We start from the raw sequence: 22,061 nt of genomic DNA, 5'->3' as shown, positions 1-22,061 counted from the left end.
TACTGGAGCAGATGTCCCGTGTGGGGAAGGGAGGCAGCTGGGTGGGGCACCCCAGCGGGAGGTTCACATGCATGCCACGTGGCGGCAGGTTCTGTGTTGACGCCTTCACATGCATTGTCAGGCAGGTGGGGAAACTGAGGCTCGAGAAGTTAATTAACTTGATGAAGCCACACAGCTGGTAAGTGGCAGAGCCGAGATGCTTCGGCAGGTCTGTCTGGTCCTAAAGCCATACTCCTTGTTTGTTTGTTTTTTTACTTTTATTTGTATTTATTTTTTGCGGCATTTACTTCCGGGCCGTACGTTTTTGTTTCTTCAGTTTCTTCTGAGATATCTTCTTCTTCTGGACAACCTCCTCTTCTGGTTTAGGAACAATCTGTTCTTTTTCAGTAAGGATCATCTCAGTGTGGCAGGGAGAGCTCACGTATGGGTTGATCCGACCATGAGCTCTGTAAGTCCTGTGCCGCATCTTGGAGGCTTTGCTCACCTGGATGTGCTCAATGACCAGAGAATCTACATCTAAGCCCTTAAGTTCAGCATCACTCTCTGCATTTTTGAGCATGTGCAGTGAAAATTCAGCGCTCCTTCTGGGCCACCGACCCTGCATCCAGCCCCAGTGTTTGGCCCGGGCACACCTACCAACTCCACCATTGTAATGACGGAATGGCACACGTTGCTTCTTTAAAGTGACGTCCTTCAGATACTTGATGGCTTTTCGGATAAGCATACCCTTAATGGCCTGGGCAGTTTCACAAGTGTTCTTAAAGTGAACACGAAGATTTGAACCTCTTGACTTGCATGATTTTGTGGGGTTTTCTGGGTCAAGTGAAGAGCAAATCATTTTTAGAGGTCACCTCAAGCCACTTACCAGAAAAGGAAACATAAAGTCATACTTTTAACCAGCGTGCAACTTCTTCCCACGCAATCCTCTCCCTCAGACAGATCTGCCCTTCGCCACCCGTGCTGCCTCTTTTACAGAATCCTTACCCCTCAGCCTGGCATTTAAAGCTCTCTACAATGTGGCCCAGCCACGTGCAACCAAACGACAGCCCTCAGGTCCCCAAATGAATATTCTGTCTGGTTAAGTGGGTCCCTTCCCTCTCCCCATGCCAACTTGCCCATCTGCCCCCCACATTTCCTGCAGCTCCTCATCCTGCTCAGATGCCCTGCCCAAGACGCAACCCCCCACCCCCCATCTTCTAGGTCCTCATCTGGCCCTACGGCCTTTAGGAGCTGTCCCCTGCCAGCCCATACAGCTGTCCTCGCTTGCTGATGGTCACACTCAAATCCACTTGGTCTTAATCATTTCCACCTACGTCCCCCAGGAGACAGTCCTCTCCCTGAGGACAGGGTGGTGTGATGTGTGATCCCCTTCGCTCCCTCCTAAGGTTTCCCACTGTGCTGGGCTCCCTGGCAGGGAGTCCAGGGACATGTCCTGAGTATCTTTCCCAAAGGAGGGCGAGGAATTGAGGGAGCCTGGACCCCTGAACACTTTATCCCATTGATTAAAAATGCCTGGGGACTTTTCCTAATCAATGTTTTTATGTTTGTTTTTTAAATAACTAACTCTTTTAGAGTGGGATTTTGTGTGAGGCATTATGCCAGTAGCTCAGTTATTCCTTATAACCCAGTGAAATCTTTAGGAAATTTTACTGAGCACATAATAAGTTGAATGAATGAATTTATTCCCATTTGAAGAAACAGAAACTGAGCTCAGACTGGTTAACTACTCGCCCAAGTAAGTAACACAGATGGGACCAAAGCCAGGTTCCCCTGACTTCCCACCCTCTCGATCCAGCTGTCTCCAAGGGGCCTGGAGGCGCCACGGGCCCAGGCCATTTGCAGGCGTGTCCCTTTGTGGACATGGCAGCCGGTGAGTGTGTGTTCCCCACTCATCTCCCTGCTGTGTGTCCCCATCCCTGAACCCCACTGCACCCCGCAGTGACCAGAGCCCAGCCCCGCTCCCTCTGTTAAACTCACAGAGAACGATGAGGGACACCACGAGGGCAATGAGGAAGAAGATACATCCGATGAGCAGCAGCTGCTTCAGGCCCTCCTTCCTGGTGAACTTGGGCAAGTGGATACCTGGGAACAGGCCAGAAGCAGGGGAGGGTGAGGCTGTTGGAGGGGAGTCTGGCACAATGGATGAGGGAGAAGGAAAGCAAGCTGGCCCAGGAGGGCCCTGTGAGGACCACTCCACCCAGAATACGGCACCGCCCCTGCCTGAAACCAAGCTCCCTTTTACTCAGCATCTACGGTGGGCCAGCTAGGCATTTGCGTGTGTGTTCTCATTTAATTCTGACAGCAACTGTGTGTGCTGGGTATCATTACGCCCATTTTATAGATGGGGAAACTGAGGTCCATGGATGTTAAATAACTTGCTCAAGCTTACTTGGCTAGTGAGTGGCAGAGTAGGGATTCAAATGAAATGTGTCTGATCCCAAAGGTCTCCACACCAAAGTGCCTCACCGGTCCTGCAAAGGGCAAGACTGGGCCCCAAATCTGGGATGCTCCTCCAGTCCTGTTTATATTGCAGTGCTGGGGCAGGAGGACAGGAGGAGGGCAAAGTTGGGATGGGCAGAAAGGCTGCTTCCCTAAGGGCAGAGCCAGTCCCTGAGGACCATTTGACGTCTCTGTCCCCCTATTAGCTGAATCCTATAAGCCAGATTGGGCAGTTGGGGGTGGGGCATGCCTGCCTGCTCAGAATCTCTCTCTTTGCCCCTCTACCCACAGATGAGCCCACGATCATGACTGTGCTCCAGTGCAGACCCCAGCTTCCCTGGCAGACCGCCAGGGCAGCCCAAGGAAAGAACCCTGGTTTCTAACCAGGAGCCCTGGCTCTCAAAATCTGCACCTTGACCCAGACTGAGCAGCTCCGAAGTTCCATCTGCTTGGTCGGTCCTGCTTTCTTATCCTCCACCCCATTTGCTGCAATCTCCCACTGCCTTGGGTTTGCATGTCATGGTTCCTTTCTGCCCCCTCCTCCCCTGGTCCCCCACTGCCCACCCGGACCATCCCCGCTCCTTCCCAGTCATCGTTATTCAAGAGCTAGAGGAGGAGCAGAGAGTGACAACTTGGAGATTCCCCCCCCCACTGCACCCCACTCCGCCCTTGGACTGCTTCCCTGTTCCTCTTGCCTTCCCTGCAGGAGCCCCCCTTACCTGGGTTCTCCCTGGTGGCCCTGGCAGCTGGCGTGGACCTGGCAGGAGATGCCTCGACAGGCACGGCCCTCACTGGTGTGGCTCTAACAAGGTGTACTCTCGCTGGAGACGATGTCATGGAGGCTGACATGGCAGACGATGACCCGCCGGGTGATGACCTGGAAGGTGATACCCGGGCTGGGCATGCACAGGCCAGGGGTGCCCGGGCTGGAGGCGTCCTTGCTGGGGAGGCATTCTGAAAGCAGAGTGAAAGCCATCCCTCAGGCTGCTTCCCACCCAGCTGTCAGCCCTGCTGGGCCAGGAGATAGATGCCCTGGAGCAGGCGGCTAGGGGGTGAACAGACCTCCCAGACAGGGAAGAGAATGTCCAGGGATGGAGGAAAGCTCAAAGAGCCTGTGGTACCCTACTCCCTGCGGTCTCTCCCCATCACAGGGACCTGCGGAGGGGGGCAGAGGGCTGTGGGTCATCTGCCTGGGGTATGGGGGCACCTGCTTTGGCTACACGTGTCTGGGGACCCTCAGAAAAGAGGTTGCTGGACCGGATCCTCACTCTGAGGGGGAAGTAACCACCCTTTCTGCCCTCTTCACGCCCCTGCATCCCGCCCTTCTGTGTATGTGTGTTATATTATAAAACATCATTCTTACAATGAGCTGTCATCAAAAAGTGTGAAAGCACTACCTAAGGAAAACCCTGACCTGCCTTGTACCCCACTGTTCTCAGTAACACAGGAAGTCACACACACATGCGTGCGCGCGCACACACACACACCCCCCGATACGTCAGGGAAAAAGGAGAGGCAAGATGAAGGGGAAGGAGGTGACCAAGGTCCTTAACCTTCCTCGGCTGTAGGTGGAGTGATTTTTTCATTTAGATTCAGCACTTTAATCTGTAGTTACAGAGGACTTATTCCCTGAGTGCCCTATGTATTTACTCACTTGATTTGAGAACAACCCTACGAGGTAGGAACTCTTATTATCCCCATTTTGCATCAGGGGAAACAGAGGCAGAGAGATTCAGTAACTTGATCAAACTCTCAGAGTTAGAGTGGCAGAGACAGGATTTGAGCCCAGAAAGTTGGGCTGTGGAGGCTACATTCAACCACCAGGATTTGCTGCCTCTCTGAGGAGGGATGCGTGAGATAATGCAGCAGTGGCCAGAGCAGGCAATCAGTGAACACCAGTACTGCTCCTTCCTGGAGAGTCTGAGCCTTTGCGTGCACTGAATCTGGGATTGGGAGCTGGTGGGCAGCCAGGACTGATGGAAGGTCCTTAAGCAGCCTCTACTGGTGGCCAAGCCCTGGTCTGCAGGAACCCCAGTCCCTGTCACCAGATTAGGCATCCTCTCTCCTCCCTCTGCCCTCCCTCACACCATTTCTGCTTTCTAAGCAGAACAGCAGGGGGAGCTGGAAACTGACCTGGCCACGTCTGCCCCTCACTATCATTTCTGCTGAACACTGACTGGACACCCAGGAGGGCAGCGGGGGAGCAGCAGGAATGGTGGGGGAAGGGACCTGTGCTCAGGGACCCTGCGCTCTGGGCACAGTCGGCAGGGCTGTGTGGAAGAGACGGGCTCTGGACCTTGGGCACCTCTATTTCTTCCCTCACCTACCACTGTGCTTAAAAGCATTTGACATTAGTAAGCAGCTCAGTTAATAAAAAGTCCTCTTCATTAGAACATCCGGCTCAAGTGAACACCATCAAGGCTGCCAGGCAGGGTGGGGTTTTTTGTTTTTTTTAACTCCATCTTCTAAGAGTCAGAGGTAATGGATCTGGTCACTTCTCCATTTTTCTGGAGGCTGTGGGATGAATTCAAGGAGGGCTGTTGAGTCCCTGACCACACTCAGCTTGCCAGAGGCAGGAACCAGGAGTGACTATCCCAGGGGTTAATTGAGGAACATGGGTAAATACACGAGTCCAGATGCCCCAGCCAGCAGAGCAGGGACACACTCGTGTGTGTTTAGGGATATGAAGGGCAGCTGAACCAGAGCTCAGATTTCCCTCTCACCCCTGTTGTCTAGAGACTAGATTTCCACAAAACGAAGACCCGTTAGCCCCTGGAAGCCTCAAGGGGAACAGGACTGGGGTTGCAGCATGGAGAGGGGTTGAGGATATGCTGAAATGTACAATGCATCGGTTCACAGCACTGGCTTTGGAGTCAGGCAGACCTGGGTCCCAATCCTAGTTCTAGAAGTGTGACCTTAGACAAGGCACTTAACTTTCCTTTTTCTTTTTCTTAATCTGTAGAATAGGACTAATACTGAGGATTCAATGAGATAAAATAGGAAATCTCTTGCCCGTGCCTGGCGCACAGTGGCTGGGCAGGAAACGGTCATTCCTCTGCCCCCTTTGCACTGGCACACCCAGCGCCCACCGTGCTAAGACTTAACAGCCCTGAGGCTTGGCCAAAGGTGCCTCTAAAGGCTAAAAGGTGGTGTGAGCTCATCTTGGGAGAAAAGAGGATGCTCAACGAAGGCCAGACTAAGGTCCTTCAACAAGAGGAACAAGCCCAGGCTGTGTAGAGCCCTGCGCTTCCTTCCCACAAGTGGTGGTCCCAGCCTCGGCACCTGAGCGAGACCTTGGCATTGTGGCACCTCAGCTGGCATGCCAGGCCTCCCTCCCTGTTATGCTCACAGTGTACATCGTCCCTCACCTCAGGGGAAATTCCCATAACTCAATCCAATAAATATAAATTGATTATATAATTGATATAATTGATTATATAATTAAATATGATGGATTATAGCTCCCAATGTATGGTACTTGAGGGTTTATAATACACCTGCACATCTCTGGCCTCCTGAGGTCGTCACTCCATCCCTGAGAGGTTGATATGTTTAGAAGCGCATTTTACAGGTGAGGAATCCAAGCCTCAGAGCTCAGATTGCCCAGAATCACATAGTCAGGAACCTGGCCCAAGCCCAGCTGCATCTGAGTCTCCTGTCTTCTTGAGTCTTCCCAGTCTTTTCTCTGAACCCTGTGCATGGGATGCTCATTCTGCATCTGTGACGTGGCTTGAGAATCGGGCCCGGGACCTTGCCGGGCTGGGAGTGCCATGGGGAGCCTGGGGGTGGAGCCGAGGCTTCCTGCAGGGATCTTGGTCTTTCCAGTAGGGAACTGAAAGTTTCCAGTGGGAAGCAGGGTTGGGCCCGGTGGCCTGCCAGGACAAGCCTGGTCGTCAGAAGCAGTGGCATCACAGCCCTGCAGTACTCTCAAAGCCAGCTGGCGACTGGGCAAGCGACTTAACCTCTTCACATCTCGGTTTCCTTACCTGTGCGGTGAGCCGGTCACCTTGCCTCACAGCATCGCAGTGATAGCTGATGTATATAAAGTAAGACTTGGTGACCGTTAGCTGTGATGGTGGGTGGGTGTTTGTCTATTTGCTTGTTTGCTAAAGACACTGGGCTTGAAATAGAAAACTCTGTGTTCAAATTTGACTACATCCATTCCTAACTGGCTTGGGCCAGTACATTAACCCTTCAGAATCTGTCTCCCCGCATATAAAATGGGAATGATCTTACCTTCTTCCTCCAGATTGACAAGGAATAAATAGGAAAGAGGCTGGTTTATAAACGCCTATCACCGTAATAATAGGAACAGCCCCACTGGGCATTTCACCTGATCCCATTTCAACCTCATAACAGCCCTTTGTGGTTGGTATTATTAACCCCATCTTATAGGTTTTGAAACTGAGCTCCCAGGTGGTTAGAACATGCCCAAATTTACATCTCAGGAAGTGACAGGGCTTGGATTCTATCCAGGCCTCCTCAGAGCAAGTTGAGTCTGGCCCCAAATGATCACGAATGCCCACAGTAACTTCCTGCATTTCTTCAGGGCTTACAATTTGCAAAGAGCGTTGACACCCATTATTCCACTTGATTTCTCACCATGCTCCTAGTTTAGCAAGCTGGACAGGAGTTATCATCCCCAGTTTCTACACGAGGAAACTGGGGTTCAGAGGGACACAAGAGCATGCCTAAAACCCCAGAAAGGATTAGTGGCCCTGGGACTCTTATCACAAACTTCTGACCTCCCCGGCAAGAGCTCAGGCCCTCCACCTGAGCGGGACCCCGTGACCAGCTAGGGTCCTGTCACCCCATCAGCAGGGCCTGAACGAGAGAGAGGGCTGAGAGGTCCACAGGTGGTGGAGGCCCAGAGGAAGATGGGTAGGGAGACCTGGGGGAGGATGGAGGGAACAGGGAGCAGGCAGGCATAGCAGGAAGCCGGGGGCAGCCAGGGAGGCAGGGAGACCTCCTGAGCCCTGCGGGTCCCTCTCCCCAGTGCTGGTTCCACCCACAGGTGGGTCCCAACGCGCCCACCCACGGCCTTGGCCGGCAGGAAGTGGGGAGGAGAGCCACCTGGGTCCCTCTCTTCTGAGTCTAGAGGGAGGTGGGACGTGTAAAATGGAACTAACCTGGGGCTCGTTACCCAAGGAACCAGGTGGCGGGGTGAGTAGTCTCCAGCCAGACTCTTTCAAACTGTTACCTCTGGGCCTCAGCGGTCCAGCACAAAGTCTTCCCAAGGTTGGGCAGAGTGGGGTGTGGGGATGGAGGGGAAGCTGGCGGGGAGGGGAGAAAGGGTGATACCCAAGAAGGGGCGGGAGGCCCTGGAGGCCCTGGCCTCGAGAACGAACACTGTGGTGTCGGACAGGGTGGGAGACAGGTGGAGAGTTTCTGGCCCCACAGAGCAGGACAAGAGAAGGGCCCTAGTCCCCAAAGTGCCAGATAGAGCTGCCCACGTAGAGAGCTGCAAGGGACAGCAGGACGGAAGCGCAGCGCCAAGACCAGAGGAACACAGCCTCCAGAGTGAGGCCATCTACTCCATCTTCCTGACTCCAAACCATCACACTTCCAGGACGCTGCTGGGAAGAGTTCTCATTTTCTAGGACTACCCGAGCAGGAGATTCCACAGCCCTCCTTCTTTACCCGTTTCACAGCCTTCCACCCCACCCTCCTGGAAGTTCTTCCTGACGTCTAACCTACTAGAGCAGGAACTCATTTCCCTTCCTTAATTCTTGGAGATCAACTGCTGAGATTCCAGCATCCCTCCTGGAGGCCTGACCTCTCCCTCAGAGCAGATGTCTTGAGCAGGTGGGGAACAGGGAGGGGAGGAGAATTCTTGCCCAAGGTCCTGAGATTCAAGGGACAGAGCCTGGACCAGAACCGGCCAGACTCCTAGCCTTGGCCAGCGAGCAGCAGACCCAGGATTGGGAATCAGATGACCAAGGCCAGACTCTCCACAACCTGCCTGCAGACCAGAGGCTCCTCAGTCTTCATGGGGACAGGGGGACAGGGCAGAGCGTGGGTGACTCTGGCCATTTCCCTGGCCTAACATTGCCAATCATTCTCTGCCTCTCTGCCCCCGCCACCCCTGGCATGGTCTCTGGGGTTACCCCCTGGGCTAATACAGCCATGAACCCTCACTGTGTCATGGACCAGGTCTATACCCCAGGCTGTCACTGATGCCACCTGCCTGTGTCTCTGCAGCTCCCGGGGACCCCTACTCAAAACTCATCCAGTCCCCTCAAGACACTCTGCGGCAGGAGGCAGCGGGCAGGGCAGGGTCCACAGGAAGACAGCAGCGGATGGGCCAGGGAGAGGTCCGGAAAGAGCAGTGCCTGGCTCTGGGGCTCGTTCCAAGCACCTTCCGGGACAGGAGCTGATAAGGATCATTATTCGCATTTTATAGACAAGGAAGGAGAGGCCCAAAATATTTGTGTGCTTTGCTCAAAGTCGCTCAGATACGTCTTAGAGCAGAAGAGGGACTAAAACCCGAGTCCCATTGCACCCGGTCCACTGCCCTCTATACCACAGTTTCCGGGGTAGATTCCCCAGCCCATGGCACCTGGGCCAGTGTTACGGTTTCCTGCGGCAGCTCTGCCCTGGGCCCTTACCTGGTGGGGGATGGGAGTAAGTTAACAAGCCCCCAAGTGGGTCCTACCCTTGGCCTCTCTGGGTCTCCTGCAGGCCTAGCCAGCAGGGCCAGAGAGGAGGGAGCTTCTGCTGTGCTGAGTGATGTCACAGTCACCTCCTGGATCGCTTCACCTCAGTGGTTATGTGGCTCCCCCCATGGACTGTGCCCTGGGCTTTCTATAGAGACTGTTATTTACCCACAGGCGGCAGCCTGATCTCCGGCCCAGATGCACTGTGGGTCACTCAGAGCACCCGGCATTACTGGGAGAAGAACCCCATAATAAAGTCTCACGCTAGGCTTAAGAATGTCCACCTGCAGTGACCTGAACACGTTTTCATGTCTCTCGGGGCCCCTTCAAGTCCAGCACGAGCTGACTGGGCCTCCCTCCTCAGTTCCGGGCCACGCTCAGGCTGGGCATACCACAGGCTAGAAGCATCTTGAAAACCCTCTAGTACAGCCCATTTTCCTACTGATGAAGCAATTAAGGCCCAGAAAGGCAATGTGATTTGTCTAAGATCACACAGCCAGCTGGGGGCAGTGCCAGGACCAGAACCCAGCTCTTCTGACTGCCGTCCTCAGGCTGCTGCACACCTCCATGCTCTCCCACTGCCTGCCCCTTACCACGCTCCAACAAGGAAGGACCCCTTGCTAGATTTAGGCCCCGGTGGCAGCGTCTCTCTCCCAGTGACCCTGAGAATCAAGGATGTTCAAAGGGTGGCACCCCAGGCCGGCACCCCAGTATTCCAGGCTACGCAGGATGAGGTGCTCCCCAATCCCCACCAGAAGCACAAGCGGTACCAAGAAAGATCAGAAGCCCCCTTTCACAGAACTTAAAAAGCCTCCTTGCCTGTTGGGAGCCTGGGGACCCCCTGGACCATGGCAGGGGAGCCTGAACCCCCTCCAGCGTGGACTGGACTGGATAGGAGTGGTTGATGCTTCTTCCCGTCCTCACTACCCAACCCAGGCTTCATTACACCTCCAGGTACACAGGGTTCCGTCCTACCCTCCCCGCTCCCTGGACCCAGAGAAACCACGCAGATACAGGCCCCCTCAGAACCCACAGGCAGATTTCCCAGCACCTCCTGCCACCCAGCCACCAGCACGCCCCACATACATGCAACGTTAACCTCAGGGACCCCAGTCGGCCTGGAATCAAACTGGGCTCCAGACGAATCAAACTGGGCTCCAGTCTAATCAAACTGGGCTCGGGCCAGAGCCCCGAGGCCCCTCTCACCCCAGGCACAGGAGGCTCCAGGGAGCCCTGCTTCTGCTCCTAACCAGCTCCATGACCTTAAGGATAGTCACATTCCTTTCTGGGTCCAACCAAGGAAAAGGCTGAACAATCATCTATTTTCAACCAAGTTTCTACTGAGCATTAGAAGTTCCGTGGAGATGCCTTGGAGGCCAGCTTGTAGGTAAAGGGCTTCGAGTCCTTTACCCCACTTCAAACAGAGCAGATTAACTTTTCAGTTTTATGCAGTGGGTTCCACATAAGATTTCATTTGAACAAAAGAGGCTGCTACTGCAAAGAACTTGAAAATTGCAGGTCTGATTGGATGCTAAGGCTTCTTCTAGTTTATGATGCCTCTTATACACGTGAAAAAACCCTGGGGATCCCTATTAGGCTAGAATCAAAACACCTTCCTGCTCATTCATTCATTCATCAAATAGTTTAAAGAACATTGAGTACCCCCTATTGCCAAACAAATAACGTTTGGTTGCCCAGGACCTTGGTGCCTCAGTTTCTCCCCATGCCCCCTCTCTGCAAGGCTGGGGTGGTAACAGGGCTGCTACATAAGGGGGGCCCCATGGACAGTCCTGGGTATTGCTTCCCTATCACAGGAGCCAGACGTCGCCTGGCATCGCCAAGGCCTCCACTTGGCTGACAAAGCCCTGGGTTCCCGGTGCTGGCATCCCTCCCTGCCTGGCTGGACACCGTCCACCCCCGTTGCTGCCGTACCGAGAGGAAGCTGTTTTGCCAAAGCAGGACACTTAAGCCAAGTGGCTACTGTTCCATCAGTCAGCCTTCCCACCCAGCACCCCGCCTAGAGCCCCGCACACACACTCCCACACATTTCATGCTTACATTTGCCAGGTCACAGGGACAACACAGGGGGAGGCAGGGTGGGCTGGGCCCAGTGTAAGGCTGCTCGGCACCAGTGCCAACATGCAACACAGAGGTTCAGGTGAGGGCTGCATACCTGCAGGGACAAAGGGCAGGTGCCAGGAATCCTGGGGGTGCCTGCACTTTGGGGTCTAGGGGATAGCAGAGCGACCTGAGCCTACTGGTCTGCCATCTTGGGAACCTGCCCAGCCCCCTCTAAAGACGGTGCCTCATCCTGGACCAGCCCTGGGGCCTCCAGCCATTCTCAAATGCACAGCATCTGTGGTCTTGGGCTGACTGAAAACCTGCTCCACTTTAAGAAGACCCAGGGCTTCCCTGGTGGTGCAGTGGTTGAGAGTCCACCTGCCGATGCAGGGGACACGGGTTTGTGCCCCGGTCCGGGAAGATCCCGCATGCCGCGGAGCGGCTGGGCCCGTGAGCCATGGCCGCTGAGCCTGTGCATCCGGAGCCTGTGCTCCGCAACGGGAGAGGCCACAACAGTGAGAGGCCCGCGTACCGCAAAAAAAAAAAAAAACCTTTGGAAACCTTCACGTGTATATGACTGGCTTTCCCACAGAGGACACTTAGCTGCTCTCTACCAAAAAACGGAAGAGGAAAGTAATCTTAGTTGTAGCAGAAGGAATCATGGTTAGACATAAGGAAGCACTTTCCAAGCATGAAGATTATTAAGCCTGAAAATAATGACCAAGAGAAGTTTAAAATCCCCTTGAAGATCTTCAATACCACCTTTTCTAAGATGGTTTATGAGTCTAGTGAGAGGGTTACCCAAAGGCAACCTTGAAGCCCAGTTAGAATGCTAAGCTTCCATGATTCTCAAACCAGCAAAGTTGTCCCAACAGCACATACGTCCTGGCTGGGGTACTCAGGGGCCACAGAGCGGGAGCCCAGGATTCAGCCACACAGCCCCGGAGTGCTTCCTGACCAGACCCCAGATCCCATCAGCTTCTCCTCCCATGGGGCCCCTTTTAGGAACCATGATAAAAGGAAGCTGCATGATCGTGATCCCCAGTAGCTTCAAACTGGAAAAGGCACATTCAGTTTCCCCTGAAACCGAGGCACACTGCCGCTGCCCCACCTAGCTTCCAGCCCCATCCCTGTTTCCTCAGTGCCGGAGGTTCTGGCCCGAGCTCCACAGATGCACTCACCAGGTGGCTGTCTCTTTCCATGGTCTCCAGAGGGGTGAAGCCTCCAGGCTCAGCTGATGTTGACGGGAAGATCCATGTTTGGCTTCCCAGGCAGGTAAGGAAAAGGGGGCTGGAGGGCTGAGGGCCAGCCCTCACCAGATGGGCGGGGAAGCCAGTTGGGACATGTGAGGTAATCCTGTGTATGAACAACAGGGCAGAACTAGCCAGACCTGTCCCTCGCCCCTCCTCCAAGGCCATCCTAGTTACTCAGCAAATACCAACTACTGGGAAGATAAAGCTACCTTTATTCCAAAAGCTGTCCCCACAGAGTTAGCTGTGGGGAAACCAGAGGTTCCAGACCACCTTTTTTCAAAGGGGGATTCTGGGGAGAAATGGCCCAGGCCTTGGGAGGACAATCTTAGCCATGCCAACCTGGGCCCCTAAAACAGGTGCTTCTGAGCCCTCTGAGGTACGACCCTGTCCCCATAAGGATCGTCCAAGATCAGGGACCAGCGCCTACCCAGGGCAGGACAGAGTGAACCTTCATCTCCAAGGACCACGTGCCCAAATCCCAAATCAGGGCACGTAGTCTGGCAAAAAGAAGTTTTTTCCTGAACTTTGCTTATTTCCACAACAACTCCCAACACGGAAATTCAAATCAAATGGCTTCTAATTACGCACATAATGAATTGCCTCTATTGAAAATAATAAAATGTTATGAAACAACACATCAAAACCAATGAAAATAAAACATACATATATTGGAATGGAAACCATTCCAAGCAATACTATGCTGGCTCATGATTCCCTACCTCTGCCCCAGCCTGTCGAAAGAAACAGTCTAAAGAAACAGAGGAAGCGCTGCTGCGAAGGGAGCGTTAGCACCTCCACACCCAGCAGAACTGCCGAGAACAGCAGAATGTAAGCTTTGGGAAGAACTTTCCAGCCTCTGAGTATTTGGGGGCATAGAGATCATAGAACTGCAGACCCTTAGAGATGGAAGGAGGCTCAGAGTTCATCTAGTGATTCAATCTCCTCATTTTACAGATGGAGAGACAGAGAGCCAAGCAGCTGAGGAAACTTCACAAGTCACATCTAACAAACAACAGCGGCAGCAATAATAATAAGGTGCTGGGTGTCCTATGAAATGCTTTACATACAGCAATGCATTGAATTCCTGCAACAATCCTGTGCATCCATCCTTCACTCATGCATTCAACAAGTATTTATCGAGTGCTTATGTCCCTGGCACTGTTCAAAGTACTAAGGACACAGTGAGCAAACTCAGCGAAGACCCCCACCCTATGGCAGTAGCATTCGGGTGGGTTGGGGCAAACAAAACGAATTTTAAAAACAGATGTATATGTATAACTGATTCACTTTGTTATAAAGCAGAAACTAACACAGCGTTGTAAAGCAATTATACTCCAATAAAGATGTAAAAAAAAAACCCAGCTAGACAACAGTGGTGCCCATAGGTGGATGATACAGTGTAGCAGAAAGTGGAAAGGGCCACAGAGCAAAACAAAGCAGAGAAGGGGATCCAGAGGGCTGGGCAGGCAGAGTTACAGGAAGGTCAGGGAGGGGATCACTGACTTGACATTTAAGCAAAGACAAGGGAAGTGACTACTATTCTCTCCATTTACATACAAGAAAACAGGAATTTCTAGCTCGGAGTGGAAGCTGCTGGCTCCAGAGGTGTCTTGAAGGAAATGGAATCCAGAGGCAGAAGGATGGTGGGCCCAGGCAGAGACCCTAGGCTTCTCCAATCTCTCCCTCCTCCCGCCACCAGCCTGCCAGGGCAGAGGGACCCCTCCCACGTGGTCATCCAGTCCCTAGGAGACACCGAATTGTGTCCTCAGCACCTCCTCTTCCCTCTTTCCTAGGGAGGCACCCCACCCCTCCTCAGGCCACCGGGGACTCTGAGGCTGGAGACTGGCATTGGGCCTTTCCTTCCATAGACCAGACCTGAGGAACCCCACTCTGTCTCCCAGGCAGACCACTGGCCTCCCAGGGTCACCCTTAGCTTCATTCCCTGAAGGTCCCCCCGTCCTCTGGTAAGAGCTCAGGATTGGGACTCTGGGCCCGTGGCAGGGGGCGGGGCTGGAAACCCCACCTCGGAGGTAAATGCCAGCAATGTGAACTTGGAGGTCTTTAGATTCACCCTCTGGAAGACCGTGATGACACAGCCACCCAGAGAATGTGTCCGGCCCTGGGGAGGCTCTGAAGAGACGTGGGTTGTATTTCTTGCTCTGTTCCTTGGGTCCATCAGAGGCACAAGTCGTCCCAGGGTCCTTGCTGACCAAACCAGCTGACCCACGTGGAAATGCCCATCAGCCGTCCGTTCAGTTCAATCAGCATTGACAGCTCGGCACCAGGCCCCGCCGTAGCTGTTGGAGGTGAAGGTGGCAAAGAACAGGAGTGTGGGGACCCTGCCCCGGGGGGTGGGGTGAACATGCAATATCCCGCGTTGGGGCTCGGAGACGGGGCCAGGGGACACTGAGGCATGAAGTTCTTTGCTGGTGGTTTTCCTGTTTCCAGAGGGGAAGGTCCTGGGGTGGCACAAGGCCTGGACTCTTCCCCCAACAGAGCTGGCCTTAGTAACCACCTACCCCGGCTTCTGCACCCGGCTCCAGCCTTGTTCTGCCTCTTCCTGTCTCCTTGGAAGGAAGGAGACCCCGTCCGTGCCATCCCTGCATCCCTCTGACTACCGCCTTTCTTTTGCCTCCCCGCCCTCCTCCCTCCAGAGACCTGATCACGACGACTTTCCACCCAGAGGGGAGCAGCGCACTGGGCCCAGGTGTTCATCTGCTCTACCTTTTACCTCGCCTTCAGGGGGGACTCCAGGCTTTTAGTAGCCTGGTCCTTTCCCGCCTCTGGTTCATTTCATTTAGGGTGGAGGGAGTTTTACAGAAAATATATCATCCATGCAAACAAGTACATGCCTCAAGGCAGCCCCAAGAGAGTGAGGAGTGACAGAAATCTCACTACTATTTTGAGACTAAACTCCTAGCGCTCTGCTTTCATGGCCGCTCCAGCTGCCACTACCCAGCGCCTTGCAAGCTCTTTCCTGCGGCTACAGACCGGGAAACAGGGCTCTTGGCCATTCTAGTCCCACCTGGTTGTCAACAGTCCTGCTTCGTGAGTCCTCCTTCATCAGCCCTACTTGTGAATTTCCTCCCCGCTCCCTCCGCGAAAGCTCTGAGTACCATCCCTCCTGTGTAGCCCACTTCTGAGATTCTCCATCACTTAGAGCTCAACAGAGGGACTTCCCTCCAGGTCTAAGGGAAGCTGGGACACACAGACCACATACTTAGAGGCCAGGCAGAGAGGACACAACAAGCCCACCCTCAAGGGAATAAGTCACCAGGAGAGACCCCCTGGGCCAGGACACCTTCCCCACCCCAGAGCCTGGACTCTTCCCCCAGCCCCTGCTCTCCCCACCCCAGCGCTCTTCCCTGAGCCCAGACCAGCAAGGCTACTGGCCGGGACCCACACCAGGTGCTTGGTTAAGGGTGCTCCCGGATATTATAAAGGGAGGCTGGAGAGGGTGGCAGTATTTTTTTTTTCAAACCCAGAGGAAACAGCTCGTGAGCCTAAGCGGAGCCCCTCAGCCAGCCTAAGGAAGGCTGGCAGGGGACTCTGCTGGTGGGGCAACTCTGAGGCTCCCCACATCCAGCAGATATGGGGCCTCTTAGCTGAGTAATAGGGACAGGGGAGGGAGGAAGGCCAGCCACACCCAGAAGAGAAAGCTGGCCAGAAAGCCTGAGCTTGGCCAAAGGACCACCTGATGACCCCCCAGCAGGTCAGGGCCTCAGAAAGTCTAGAACCCTCAACCCAGGAGCCAGCGTTCCCCTTAGTCATGGAATTTGCTGCCCCATTTGTCTTGTTCAGGACCAACAGGAGGCAGAGAGGGACCAAGCCCTGTTCTTCTCCCCGTAACTATCATAGTTCTGGTTGCATCACTCCAAATCCGTGATTAGATGGGATAAACTATGTAGAAAGCCTCTGGCAGAACCCCAGACTCCCTCTGGCACACTCTGGCCACCAGCCCCTTAAACAGTGGGCCATGGGCCGTGAGGAGGGCCGGCCCCGCCCTCCAGGGTGTCCCGGGTCAGGGCAGCCGAGTCCTCTCAGGTGGACCACCTGTGACCCGCCTACCTGGAAGTCACCCAGCTGTGCCCAGATTGGAGTGGAAAATACCACCATCCGGAGACAGTTCTGACTGTTTAGGTGCCACCTGTTTCCAAAGAAGCGTTTGACGCAGCTGCTCTTCCTCGTGATTCGCCCACACCCGTTTTTCTGTCTTACCAGTTCCCCTCCCTGCAGAAGTCAAACCCCACTTCAGCACGACAGCCCCTCTCACACTTGAGGGAACAGTTTGGTGACTCTCTGAGTCGGCACTCTGCCCACCTGAGCACACCCAGTTCCTTCACTTGCTCCTGGTGTGGGGTGATGTCAAGTCCTCTTCCCTCCATGGATTTCTCCAAAAGCAGGCCCACGGGCACTATGGCCCCCCTGAAGGGTGGTCCCAGAGCCACTGTCCCCACAGCAATATTTACAGGCTCCTCCTTGAGATAAAACCAACCAGTGGTTCACCAGAACCACCAACTGGGCTGCTGCTAATTTTTCCACAGGACTGAAGCAGCTGCCCAGAGACCAGCGGTGCTGAAAGACAGGTAGGGATTAAGTCCTGCAGAGGCAAACACGGGTCACCTGCACACAGCCACAGCCACATTCAAATACTCACAGAGTGAGGACAAATGAGACACTGCTGTGACCACGAGACTCCCACATTCAGACAGGAGCATCTCTACTCCCCTCCGATCCATCTGAGAAGGCTTTCTGGAGGAGGAGGTGGGATTCCAGAAGGTGTGAGAGACAGGCAGTAAGACAGCCTGGCACTCTGGGGCTGCCAAGGAGGGTGTGAGAGTCCTCAAAGGAACGTTCAGAGCAGGAAGTGTTGAGTGGTTTGTACAATAGACTTTGAGATCTGTCATGGAATCAGAGCTCTTCGGGTACTCCCTCTGTGTCCTTGGGCAAGTTACTCCCCATCTCAGAATCTCAGTTTCCTTAAAAGGGGATAATGGTTCCTCTCAAAGAGAGTATTTATGTCCATTCACTGAAATCATTTGTATGAAACGTTTGGCGCAAGGTCTGACACATAGTACTCACCAATAAGTAGTAGCCATTGTGAGATGACATAACTTGTGAGCCATTGTGAGCCATTGTGAGATGATATAATTTCTGGTTGAACAACAGGTAGTGCTCTGAGCAGGTATGGAGAGGGCTAAGACGTATGCTTTGAATTCAAAGCCCGGAGAAAATGGTCCTTTGCTGACAGTTTGGTGGAGAAAGCCCTGGGCTAAGACACGAGACTGGGCTTTTATTGCTTCTCTGTTATTGCTGAGCAACTTCTCAGGGGCACCAGGGCTCAGCTTCCTCATCTCTAAAAAGTGAGGTCCCTTTCAGCTCTGGAGAACCTAATCTCTAAGTAGAGAGACTGGGCACAAGAGAAGAGAGTCAGTGAAGGTGACCAGGCAGTCTGGAGATCCTTGCACAAGAGCTGAGGAACAGAGAATCTGACAGAAAGAAATAGAATTACAGTTTGAGAAAGAATAAAATGCTGCCTAAAGGTTTTGCCCAGGAAGACAGAACAGAAGGGGGGTCAGAACCCAGAGGAAAAGGAAAAACAGGTGCAATGTGCAGTAAATAAGAATTATGAGGAGAAACTACATATTTTTTCATGGTTAAATATAAAAAGAACACCAGGAAATAATAACTCACATTTGCAAAGCACTTGCACGAATATTATTTCACTTTGTCCTCAGAACACAACTGCATTTTGCAACAGGGAGCAAAGAGTCAAATAAATACACTCTCCCCTGTCAACAGCTTATGAAGGATGGAGCTAATGCTCAAATCCACATTCTCTGCTTCCACGTGGATCTATGTTCTTACTATGACAGTGTCTGTTGTAATAGACGGGTATAACGGATCATCATATTTTTAAATTTTCCAAACTATCAATACACTGTTTTGATAATAAACAGTATAGAATGTTAAATATGTACATTATTGTTAGAACCTTTATCTATAGTCTTTACAGTTCAGAGTATTTTAAAAGGAACGCTTCCTTTGGATGTAATTCTTTCCCTAGCTTCATTTTTTCAGCTGCTGCAGATGTGTTTTTATCAGAGCAGATGATAAGTGTGAAGTCACTGAAGGTGAATCCCTGCAGGTCCCCAGATTAATCATTCTGTGTTTTGCCAACTGTCACCAAAAGATAGACATTTATATTGTTTGCTCAGCGAAAGGGAAATGTTATGCATTTTGAGATTTTGGCTTTTAGAATATGAATTATTTTTTAAAAGATACAAAGTTATACAGACTTTAGATAACACGAGAAACTTTAGATTTTTTTTTTTTTTTTGGTAGTATAGTTGATTTACAATGCTGTGTTAGTTTCTGGTGTACAGCAAAGTGATTAAGTTATATATATATATAGTTTTTCAGATTCTTTTCCATTATAGTTTATAACAAGATATTGAATATAGTTCCCTGTGCTATACAGTAGGTCCTTGTTGCTTCTCTATTATATACAGTAGTTTGTATCTGCTAATCCCAAACTCCTAATTTATCCCTCCCTCCCTTTCCCCTTTGGTAACCATAAGTTTGTTTTCTACGTCTGTGAGTCTGAGCATGCAACTACATTATTCCATTTCTCCAATAGGTCATTCAGAATTTGGAAAGAGAACATGAGCCTTTCTGCTTTTTTGGCCCTCAAAAGACTTCTCAGTTTAGAACAAACTAATCTAAAGGAATATGATTTTTTTTTCTCTATGCACATGGATATTAAGACATTGAGTAATCACATTTGTAAAGCACTTTCTCTTCATCTCCTCTAGCCCTTAGGACAGCCCTCCAAAGCAGACAGGACAGGTGATCTCAGGAAAGCCCAGAGAGGCTCCAGGTCCCAAGGCTGGTGGCGCGGCTGGGTCCAGCTGCAGCCGAAATGTCTCCAAGTCTGTGCATTTCACATTAATGGTACACCCCAAACAGGGGCCCTTAATAATTATGATCAACATAAAATTCATGAAGACAAATGCTTCCCTTGAAACTATCTTTATATCCAACCTAGAGCACTGCTTAGGGACAATGCACCTTGACCCAGGTCCAGTCCTGGCTTAGCTCCTTCCCAGAAGTGGAAACTTGGCCAAATCACTTCACTTTAGTTCTCTCAACTGCGATCCAGCAAAGGTAAGATCTGCTCTGCCTGTCCCTTAGGGATCAAATGATATTGTGAGATGGCTCTTGGGAAACGCTGACGTACTCTAAGGATATAGGATGTTATTACTATCAGCTTAAAACTCTGTGTAAACAGATCTCCCTACAGTATGTCTTCCCTCAATGCTTTTGACCGCTAAGATGTGCCCTTTTGTAACACATCAGAATTCAGTTCAGCCTTCCAAGTTTTATAAGTTTATACTGGGTTTATTTTTTCAGCTTTAGTTTTCCCACACTGAGGGGTCCTGACGTTTCTAGCAGTTTCTGATGGAGATCCTTAATCACGGAAGCACTGAATGGAGGCTGTTACACAGAGCAGGACAAGGTTTCCAGCTGATGTTTCCCTGAAAACAGCCAGATTCCATCGGCCTTTTGGGCTGAGACTACCCTTTGGATCACGACTACCCTTTGGATCACCCACTGGTAGGCTGTATCCAAAACTGTTTGTAGCACCGTTTAGATCCCTTTCTTGAGTCAAGACAGAAGGCTCAGGGCCCACGACCTTAAAGCTAGTGCACGGATCATTTTGCTGAGATATGTTCCCTTTCACTTACCAAATCAAAGGCCACTCACTCAGCCCCTGAAATCTTGCTTGATTTTTATACATCTGTAAACGATTATTTGCTGTGCACCTATCGTATACCAGGTACTGCTCAGGCCACTAAAACCTAGCAGGGGCAGCCCAGCATCACACCCGTCGTTATGAAGCTTACCCTTCCGTGAGAGCCTCACTCTCCTCCATCCTCACCCTCCCCACCCTGGGACTTTGCTACCAGAAAAAGAATAGCTAATGTGTATTGCACCCTCTTTGTGGACAGTGTCTTAATTAATTGCCACATCAAACTTATAAATAGATATTTTATACCCATTTTACAGATGAAGAAGCAATCAAGGCTCAAAAAGGATAAGTAATTTGCCCCAAGACCACAAAGCTAGTCATGCTGGAAATGGGTTTGAAAACAGCTCTGTTGGACTTCTGAAACTGCTTCTAATGCTACTCTATGCCTCTCTATACAGTCTCCCAACTCACCATCGACTTCAGACATAGAAATATGAATGGTCATTTTGTCTTCCAGAGAATTCATGAAGATTTAAATAAGGTCTGTCCACTCCAAGATTCTTAGAGGATGTTACTTAATTCTTTGTATAGAGAAGTTTCCAATTTTCTCTATGGTTGGTTTTCCACTCTAGGCTAGCTGCTTATCTATATGGCAATATAACATAATGGTTAAGAATGTAAACTAGACTATGGTTTAAAAAAAAAAAAAACACCCTAGGGTGAAATTTTGGTCACATTAGTTACAAGTTTACTATCTGAATCTCAGTTTCTCCAGCTGCAAAAGAGAAAATAATACCTATCTGCTGGGTTACAATACCCCATTAAAGATTAAATGAGATAAAACGGTAATGTATGTTACCATACAACTTTCCTCTTAATCACAATGTTTTCAATAGTCTTGGATATTGGAACTTTTACCATATTTAGAAAATCTAAAACAAACATTGAAAACTAGCTTCTCTCTAGTTGGATTAAGATGTGTGTGATGGGAAAAACTCAGTGTTCCTCCTATATTTCTCCATTACTACCTTACCCACAACACCCTGACACCAGACGGCGGGTTTTTTCCCCCACACCAAGCAATTCTGTGACACCAGATGAATGTCCTACAATTTAACTCAATTCTGTCACATCCCACGAGACTGCCTCCCAACTTCAGATGCCACTGCAAGTAGTAGGAGCCCAGCTTACCCACCAGTTTTGTCCAACTTAACTACAAATTGGAGATTCTCATGACCTCCACCCCCTTGGATTCAATTATTTGCTAGAACAGCTCGCAGAACTCAGGGAAGCACTTACACTTACCACTTTATTAAAAGATATGATAAAGGACACAGCTGAACAGCTAGATGAAGAGATACATAGGTGAGGTCTGGGAGGGCAGGAACTTCTGTCTCTGTAGAGTCCTACCCCTCCCAGTACATGGATGTGTTCACCAACCTGGAAGCTCCCTGAGGCCCACACTATTGGGATTTTATGGAGGCTTCCTCATGTAGCCATGATCGATGATCAACCCCATTTCCAGCCCCTCTGCCCTCATTAGGGCATGGGGGCTGTGAGGCTGAAAATTCCAAGCTTCTCATCATGGCTTGGTCTTTCTGGTGACCAGCCCTCCACCAAGAGCCATTCAAGAGCCCACCCAGAGCTGCCTCATTAGAACAAAAGACACTCCTATCACCCAGGAAATTAAAAGAGTTTTAGGAACCCTGTGTCCAGAACCAGGATCAAAGACTAAATATTAAAACCAAAAATTCTCCTAGCATCCTATTTACAAGGGTTTCAGGAGCCCTGTGACAGGAACTGTGGGGAACAGAGACCAATACATAAATTTCTTATTTCACAATATATTTTTTAAATTTATTTTTTATTTATTTATTTATTTTTGGCTGTGTTGGGTCT

At 51.2% G+C, this 22,061-nt stretch overlaps 1 protein-coding gene and 1 pseudogene across 2 annotated transcripts in view; both read right to left on the bottom strand.

The window, feature by feature from the left end:
• Nucleotides 1-12,358, bottom strand: part of TMPRSS13 (transmembrane serine protease 13) — a gene marked incomplete at its 5' end in the record, with an annotated part of 28,419 nt that extends 16,061 nt beyond the window's left edge. The window contains 3 exons of the mRNA XM_082659924.1: nucleotides 1,978-2,082; nucleotides 3,159-3,393; nucleotides 12,338-12,358. Of these exons, the coding sequence (XP_082516050.1) occupies nucleotides 1,978-2,082; nucleotides 3,159-3,393; nucleotides 12,338-12,358 (361 nt within the window). The remainder of the gene's footprint in view (nucleotides 1-1,977; nucleotides 2,083-3,158; nucleotides 3,394-12,337) is intronic.
• LOC309825608 (large ribosomal subunit protein uL22-like) lies at nucleotides 258-838 on the bottom strand (annotated as a pseudogene). The gene has a single exon. The product of its transcript is annotated as a large ribosomal subunit protein uL22-like (transcript).
• Nucleotides 12,359-22,061: the final 9,703 nt, after the last annotated feature.

This window comes from Grampus griseus, assembly GCF_964374135.1.
Source record: "Grampus griseus genome assembly, chromosome: 8".
NCBI lineage: Eukaryota > Metazoa > Chordata > Mammalia > Artiodactyla > Delphinidae > Grampus > Grampus griseus.
The sequence above is the reverse complement of the archived record's forward strand: the minus strand, read 5'-3'. Positions and strand labels throughout refer to the sequence as shown.